Source organism: Sinocyclocheilus anshuiensis, unplaced genomic scaffold (assembly GCF_001515605.1).
Source record: "Sinocyclocheilus anshuiensis isolate Anshui unplaced genomic scaffold, SAMN03320099.WGS_v1.1 scaffold1462, whole genome shotgun sequence".
In the NCBI taxonomy this organism is placed as follows: Eukaryota; Metazoa; Chordata; class Actinopteri; order Cypriniformes; family Cyprinidae; genus Sinocyclocheilus; species Sinocyclocheilus anshuiensis.
In genome coordinates this window covers 601,126-610,340 of record NW_015558644.1, presented here as the reverse complement: position 1 = coordinate 610,340, position 9,215 = coordinate 601,126, and the positions used below count along the sequence as shown (strand labels likewise).

Below are 9,215 nucleotides of genomic sequence, written 5' to 3'. Positions count from 1 at the left end.
GAAGCGGATATCGTCCTCTTTTGGAAGACCAAACAAAGTAGTTTCGCTTTCACAACGAAGCACACAGCGCCTTCACGACATGACTGCAGCGTCAACAATAGTACAGTGAGAATAAAAGTTACGCCTTCTTTCTTTGCGTGAACATTTGGGCGGCGTTATGCAAATCTTCCCACATAGTGAGGTAGATATGTGGGGGCATGTTAGAATGAGCCGTTTTAGGTAGGTGTGGCTGACTCTGAACTTTTATAAAGAATATCTCTTTGGATTTGAGACTTTAGTCTTTGCAACTTTACAGATCTTCTTTATGCACCAAGAGCTTGTAACACTCAAGGAAAAATTGAAATCGCATCTTATGACCCCTTTAATGAATCCTTGGTGAATAAACGTGTTAATTTCTTAAAAAATATAAAAAATAAATAAATACATAACTAAATCTTCCTGACCCCAATCCTTGACGCAGCCTGATGAACAACAGTGTGAAAATCACTGGAATCTGGAGGTTAGCTAATCATATTAGAGGTCATGTACAAAAACCAGCTGTTTAAGTAATAATTAAAGGCATGTAATTTCTGCACCAAATGTAATCACAAAAGTAATTACTTTTATAAAAGACTATACTTTGCAGTTTGTTCTTCATTGGAATAACACTATTAGTAGATTCTTAGGAAAAGAACAAAATGTAAAGCTTGTAAAATATATAATTTTCATACTGACAACAGGGGAAATGGGAAATAAACACTGAACCTAATCTAACCCAAAACTGCACACAACTGCTGACAACCTTTACAGTATGCAATAAACACAATGAACACACATGAGAGGCAAAGATGGACCATAACCCCATTAAACAGAGATGGATATAGTGAGGGATCGTGGGCAGTGGGAGCGGGCTGCAGGATCACAGTATTACTAGCAGCTGAGAAAGTAAAACTAAGCTAAGTGCATTAACCAGATGAACTTTGCTCAGTTAACAACATTAGCTTGCTAACTCAGTCTGCCTCCTGACACACACACAGCTAAACCCCTAGCATGTACTTCATCCAGTATGGTTGTTAGTAAAGGTGTTCAATTTCAGGTTTTTCTGAGTCGACTCCACGACTCAATTTACTTTACATCAAAACAAAATACAAAATTGCAATTGTTACCACTAAATTTATTCTTAAATATGATTAAATTCCCTTTAGCAGCTATTACTCAAATAGCTAACCAACTTCTGTTCTGTTGTGATTCAAACATCTTGTCAGTAAATTTAAATACCACCACTAGACCTCATACTAGACCTCAGTCTAGACCACAACCAGTATCACTATTACTCTCATCCCTCACTGAATGACCCACAGGCCTGTGCTAATCTATTCAATAAAGTCTAACATCAACAAAGCAGGCTAAGGTCAAATGTCAAATCTTCCTAACGAAGCACATAATTACTACTTAAATAGTAAGCGCCAAGTAGAAAGGTAAAGGTCCACAGATCACAACCCTCCAAGCCAATTAACTGTGCTGTACATATGAGACAAAAAAAAAGTGAAGGTGTGAATTCTGAGCTATTCAAGAACAATAGAAATTATGAGAACAATTTGACAAGTCTAAGGCCTAATGTCTTTCTCTTCCCTTTGCATCATTAGGCAGTGGGTCCACACAGGCAATAGCGATGTACAACCCAGGCTCACTGGAAATACTTGACTGAGTCTGAGATGACATTTCTGCAAAATAATATTACAATGCTTCTTGCATGTTTCGCGACACATCCAAAGCAGAATGTCCTGTGACTGGCACTAAAAGTGGTTACGTTTTATTCGAAACAGAAGAAAGTGAATATGGCAACATTTTATTACACTGGTTGTTGTACGTATTGTGTATTGTGTTTGAAAATAACGTACCACTTACACTAAATCCTACTCTAAACCTAACCAACAGTGTTAACTAAAACAAAAACTAATATAAAAACACAACTGATGAAGCAACCATGCCATTTTAACTTGCTTCTACAAGCCTTTTAACTTTTTTATGGTGACTTGTGTTTCATGGGACTGGTACCCAAGCACTGTGAATCGCAAGTGAAATAATGTACTAGGTGAGCTACCGAGCAAGTTTACTACGTCAGGAAAAACCATACATATGGAGCTGGTTACATGATGCAGAAGTCCATATGTATTTGTTTACAAATCATGCATTATGGAAATAGTGTTTTGAGGTCATAACACAGTATTGTCCCAGAAACCGCACAAAAATCAGTGTTTATTAATCAGTAATCTGCTTGTGTAATCATAATTTGTGTGAAAAGGAATAAAAGTTGTTGGTGTTTGCTAGTAGAGTTAATTTGATCTCGAAATTGCAGTGAATTGATATTAGTACATTTGTATGGGTATGTTTATGGAGTTTGCAAAAATGTATGCATAGACAAGTATTTCCAATTAGCCTAGTTTGAAGACGTGTGCGTGTGTGTGTGTGTGATCTCTATAAAACAAAGCAATGCAAGATGTTTCAAATCACCTTTAGAGGCACTGGATGAAAAATGTTACAGTTACTGCAATGGGTAGGTTTAGGGGTAGGGTTGGTGTAGGGCAATAGAATATACGGTCTGTACAGTATAAAAACCATTACGCCTATGGGTTGTCCCCACTTTTCACAAAAACAAACCTGTGTGTGTGTGTGTGTGTGTGTGTGTGTGTGTGTGTGTAAAGAGAGAATGATATAAAGGTTAGTGTAGTGCTGCTCAGGGGTGATTACACGTCTCTAGTGGTTCTGTATTTTGAGCCAGAGGTAAAGCTTTAATAAGAGGAAGACAAGTAACGAGCAGTAACGCCTTACTGTAGGAACATCTCACTCTAGGTGGTATTTACCACACCAGTCTCTTTTATGACATGAATAAATGAAGCAATTACTCAGAGCTATATGGTTGTAATAGGATAAGCAAACACCTAGACATGTACTAAATCACACACAGGCAACATCACCCTCATGAAAAAACTGCTAAATGTGAAATGCAATATAAAATCTACTAATCACAAAAAATATTTTGTAAATGGGCAGTTGACATGACATGTAATTTTACTGTCCTCAATGGCTATAATTGTATCTTTTATTTTCATCATGGTTGGACAGCAAAGAACTTTCTTGCCATAAATATAAAATTATCTATTCAAATTGTGATGTTGTATTAGCAATTTCACGTCAAATGTGACTTGAAAATTGTCCTGCGGGGAGATTGCCACCATCATGAACTGTGAAATACAGACACATATCAAAATGATCAATGTGGATAGAAATGCTATTTAAATACGCTACCATTCGGGAAAAAAAAAAATCTCTTATGTTCACCAAGGCTGCAGTAAAAAAACAGTAATATTGTTAAATATTATTACATATTATTAAATAAATATTTTCTATTTTAATATATTTAAAAATTTAATTTCTTCCTGTGATGACAAAGCTGAATTTTCAGCATCATTTCTCCAGTCTTCAGTGTCACATGATCCTTGAATCAGAAATCATTCTAATATGCTGATTTGTTGCTCAAGACACATTTATTATCATTATCAGTGTTTAAAGCAATTGTTCTGCTTAATATTTTTTTAATTATTTTATTCCAGTATTCTTTCATGCATAGAAAGTTCAAAAGAACAGCATTTATTTGAAAGATATCTTTTGTTACATTATAATTGTCTTTCCTGTCACTTTTGATCAATCTAATTCTTCCTGAATAAAAGTACTTTTCTTTAAAAAAAAAAAAAATCTTACCAACCCCATTGACAATTTTTTTTTTCCAAACATGACTCATTGTGATTACATATTACCTTAAAGGGCACCATTATGCAAAACTCACTTTTACATGGTGTTTGGACATAAATGTGTGTTGGCAGTGTGTACACAACCACCCTATAAAGATTAAAATCCACCCACTCCTTTTTTTTAATCCCCATAAATCATAAGCAGTGTCTCAGAACAAGCCGTTTGCAAATGTTTTACAAAGTGACGTCACTTAGTACAGGCCATGGGGGTTTTACAGACACTGCCCTATTAGCATAGATCCCGCCCTGAGGGAGCCGCACACAATCCGCCCTGTTTATCTTCACACTATAGCATTTAAAATCAGCATTCAATTAAGAAATGTCTGTGTTTATGTAACTTATGTGTTTTTGACATAAACTAGTGTGTATATGACATTTTAAGCACAATAAGACATGAAAGAGAACTTAGTTGAGTGCTTACATGCCATGTAGGGCTGTGTTCGATATATCGATACGACGATGTATCGTCACATACTACTTGATGATACGGGTATACAGCTGTTTCTGTATCGATTTTCACAGCATGTGTGCAGCAGTGGACCGCACTTAATTTGAATACAAGAACAGTGTTTAAACATCAGACGCCACACCCATGTCCAAATACGTCACATTCTCATTAACTCTGAAACAGGAAGAATCATAAATTCTGCAAAGTTCTTTATATTTTCTTTTTTTGTATCTTTTTGAATATCATGAAAACACTATCGTGGAGTTTTTCTTTAGTTATTTGAGCAAATGGGAACGCAAAAAATATATTAGAGTCGCCTCCCATTCACTGCTATAGAAGTTTAGCCAACTATGAGGACTTCTGCTTCTGAGAAACTGGGAGGAAGGACTTTGATAAGGAAAGTGTCCATGCCATGATCCGTAAATAATGGTTGATCATATCTTTTTGTAAAATTACAAATTTAATTACTTTTGCAAAATAATAAATATAAAAATACCCAATGGAGCAAGGGATGTCTTTTTATTCATCTTTAAGTATCTGGAGGACCTGGACACATTTCATATCAAGTTGTGTTGATGAAAAAGGTCAATGCCATGTTACTTAACTTATATAATCTATCAAAGCAAGCAATCTCTCTATTTAGCCCATGTATTTGTAGCCTACTGCATATTGAAAACTGTCGATCCTATCATTCAAATGTCCACATTTTATGATAAGTGGAACATTTCTTTAGAAGATCAAATAAAAATTTTAAATTAATGAAAATATGTTAAGCGTGAATTTTACAATACCAGAATCTAATTGTCTGCTTATATTTTATACATTTAGGTAGGTCAAAATCGATCATAATAAATGTGAATTTACCTCATTACATAAATGAATAAGGTAAGGTGTAAAGGTTTTTATTAACAATTAGCCTAACTTTAATCAACCAATGCGCTTTACCTGCTGTTATGATGACGAAATTAGCTCCGTGTAATAGACATTCTTTACCAAATTGGGGGGTGACCTAGATTTAATTTGTGCCATTTTAGCCTAGACATCCTTTACAAAAATAAGAAAACGATTATTATTACTATTGTCTCTCAAAAAAAATAATCGACTCTGAATCACCTAAATGAGTCGTCAGGAATTCAATTTCAAATCCCACTTCCGTGACGACTACACGTCACGGTGTAACACATTTGCATAATGCTCGTCTATGTTCTACGTTGGCCAGCCGCAAACAACTTGATCCGCCCTCAAAGAGTGTAGCATTTCTATGTGGTTAACATCATGTCGAGAAGACACTGTGTCCTATGCTGTGAAAGTAAATTTGTTTTATTTTCACTTCCGAAAGTTGAGGCCGCAAAGAATCAGAATCCGTGGTTGACATTCATTTTTTTCAACAATACCACAGCAGTACAATCCCAATCTTTTTTTGTGTTCCCGTCATTTTACTAATGACTGCTTCTCTTATCTCGGGGAGTTCAACGCAGGATTCACAAAACGCTTGCTCTTGAAAGATGGCTCAGTACACAGTTTATTTGGACCAGCTGGCTCCACTGAATCACAACCTGTAAGTATGATAAATAATAGATGTTTGTATTTTTTTATCGAGCATTCAAAATACACTTAATTCTTTATAAAAGATGCATCTAATGCAGAAACGTTTAATACAACCTGTCGTACTTCGTGGCAGCAGAGGTTTTCACCTTCGCTTGGCATTCTGATACAGTTCCCACACGTGGTGCACCTAAATAAATTATCTAACAATGACCTGGAATCACGTCTTATAACTACCACAAACTAAGCTGACACTTACCACTGAGAAACATCCTGCTCCAGTCCAGACTTTTCTCTCTATACATTCTCTCTGGAGCTGTCATTCAGTTATGGCAATGGGCATTTCGTTTCCGAAAAGTGCTCTACACGGTAGGCCAATAAGAATGTCCTGGGCCATCTGACCAATCAGAGCAGAGTAAGCTCACGGAAAGGAGGGGTTTAGAGAGACCTGCTTCGTACGAATTGCTTACGAATCATTGAGAAATGTGGGGAAATTAAATGTATATTATGAGAAAACGAAAGTATTTTGTGGCCTTGCATGCATGTTAACCTGTTGTAGGAGATTCCCAAAACAATATTAGGAACCTTAAAAATGGCATAATAGGGGCACTTTAATAGCGAAGCTCTGGTTTTAATTGCTTCAAAAACAATGATGTTACCAACTCCTTGCTGAAAAAGATAATGTAGCACTTTATTGTTAATTTTATTGACAAAAATTACAGGGCAGCGCTGAGAAGTTTCTGTGTTGCTGAATGTCTGTGCGTGCGCAGCGCGATCTGTGTGAGTGACTGAATGTGCGTGAGCTACAATGAAGACAGCGCATTAGTTTAAACGCTTCTAATTTTTATTTTCATTTTTTTAAACGTACAGAGTGTGTTAATTTGTGCTATCATAACCTACCAGCAATGTAAATATGATTTTATTCATATATTAGAATGAGTGCATTACAATATAAATTTATTAGAACGAGTTATTATTTTTAACATTTTATTTTTATACATTATTATTTATGGGCTTAAAAACGAGATGCAAACATTCAGAATATTGTAATTTGTACCTGGTGGGGAGTGCCCAATGTTAACATGAAACCTATGCCATTACCTATATTGTTATACTGTGGTGCAGTTATGGAGGCCGTTCATAATGCAGAGGTCAACTGCCTGCTCTGCCTATAGTTAGCAATGGCCCTATAGTATGCAGTGTTTAATAAACAGCTGTTTTACTCAATTCTGCTGAGGTGAAATTTAGTGCCGTCCCGTATCATGACACGTATCGTATCATGGCCTCTGTATCAGGATACGTATCATATCGTGACTTTGCTGGCAATACACAGCATACGTGTGACAGCTGCTTTCTGTGCGCATGCTTCAGATGTGTGCCCTCAGAAAATCAGAGGTTTCAACTGATACGACTTTAAAACGCATGCAAATAAGTTTTCAGCGCAATAGACATGTACATAGACAGATGTTTTGTTTTGGCAGAGTATCCCAGGTATAAGCTGTAAAGACACAGCCCTATTCTGTAAAGGGGGCGGGGAGCAGTAGCTCATTTGCATTTAAAAGTACATGCACAAAAAAAGGTGTGTTCTTGCTTCCACTCAAAATGGTATAATAAATGATCTGTGGGGTATTTTGAGTTTAAACTTCACAGACACATTCTGGGGACACCTCAGACTTATATTACATCTTGCAAAAAGGTCCCCTTTAAACATGACATACTGTAAATGGTCTCTTGGTGATCATTAAGACATTTTTTAAGTGTTTAAGTCATGTGACACATTTGCATAATTCAAACATTCCGTGCATCATTTACTCGTGTCATTGCAATCCTGTATGACTTTATTTCTTCTGCAGAACATAAAAGAGGATATACTGAATAACATTGGGGTCAAAACATTAGACCCCTTTAGCTTTCATTGTATGAGCAAAAAAAAATCACCAAGATATTTTCAAAAAACATCTTCTTTTGTCTACCACAGAAAGTCAAACAGGTTTGGAATGATATAAGAATGAGTAAATAATGACAGAATTTTGGGGTGAACTAGCTTAAAATTGCATTTGTATGAAGCCTAAACATCATTAAATAAACAGGTAAACCACATGCCCTCTCCCAGCGCAGCCATCTCTCTCTGACAGCTCCGGCAAGACATTTTCAAGCCATTATTAAGTTCACATCTGCTCTGACAAGCCAGTGAATACTCCACCAAATGAATCGCTCTGCCTTGTGATGAGTCACATCTCAGACCCATCTCTTAAAAGCTACGTACAATTCAGTTCAACCACACCGAAGAGCCAAAAACCATCATTTGACAGCGCTACAAATGAAATGGCCTGCAATACCTTTCTTTCCTGCAGGCTAGCACCCATTAAGGGCCGCACACTGTGACAGTGCCCGTCCTCAGGGCCTGTACTGAATTATTCAAGGCTCTGTGTGTGTAGCTCAGATAGTCCTCAGCCATCTCGAGGTGAAACGCCAGCCGTTTGACATTTGCATTGATGTGATAATCGAAGGGCAAGGAGTTGAAGCGCTCTGATTTCACCACTGACCATTTACGACGGAGAAAAAACAGGTGTGTAAAAGCAGATTAAAGAGGAGTGAAAAATTGAGCATTGGTGATGGTGCATGTGGGCTGAGTGTATAAAAAAAGGGCGAGAGAGGAATGAAAGGCGAGTTTACTCACTTTCTGTCAGTATGGTCGAGACCACTCAGCCGGACCCCTTCGATGGGCTCGTTGCGTTGGCCGCACGTGTTACCATAGCTGTCATATCCAAAGACAAGCCGCGCTGCCCCTCCAGTTGCGATGGTAAACCCACAGATGCCACACTGAGAAAGGGAATTAACAGAAATTGTGAAAAGTTTTTGTTTAAAAAAAAAAGCTACAGGCAAAGATGTGGGAAAAAATCATTTGCAGCAAAATCTAAGTAATTAACAGTATTCATCAAAAGCTAATTACAGAAAGATTCACCGCTAAATCAAAAGATTCCTGTGAGTTTCTTTATTTGGCAAACATCAGCCTCCTTGCATGACATGTATGCTGAGATATACACTAACACAATGTCTAATGTTTTCAGTGACAAGCAATTTGTCTGTTCTTGCTGAATGCAAAACTGCTCTGAGACCATATACATTCACAGCCAATCAGAACATATTTAATGTTTACTATACAGTTATTTGGAACGGGATTTTGAAGCAGTGAAATTTCACACTGGGTGGAGGTACCCGGCAAAACACCACAGAAATAGAAACCAAGTGACGCTCATCGTGGCTGATCACAAAAACCTCAGCAAGGTGACAAAACCCTATTTATCAAAAGGGAAATTTCAAGCAAAAAAGCTGAGCCTTAAAATATTTAGGTTCGGTGGTTCTGCACTATCCTGAAAACAGTATTGAATGAATTAGCATGGTGGAATATTGTATTATATATTGTATTA

The 9,215-nt window shown here is 37.0% G+C and overlaps 1 protein-coding gene across 6 annotated transcripts in view; it reads right to left on the bottom strand.

The window, feature by feature from the left end:
* The window catches only part of slc44a1b (solute carrier family 44 member 1b), a 37,225-nt gene that overhangs the window by 18,440 nt on the left and 9,570 nt on the right, over positions 1-9,215 (bottom strand). For all 6 annotated transcript variants that reach the window (XM_016477008.1, XM_016477007.1, XM_016477010.1 and 3 more), the window contains exon 3: positions 8,465-8,607. In XM_016477008.1, the coding sequence (XP_016332494.1) occupies positions 8,465-8,607 (143 nt within the window). The remainder of the gene's footprint in view (positions 1-8,464; positions 8,608-9,215) is intronic.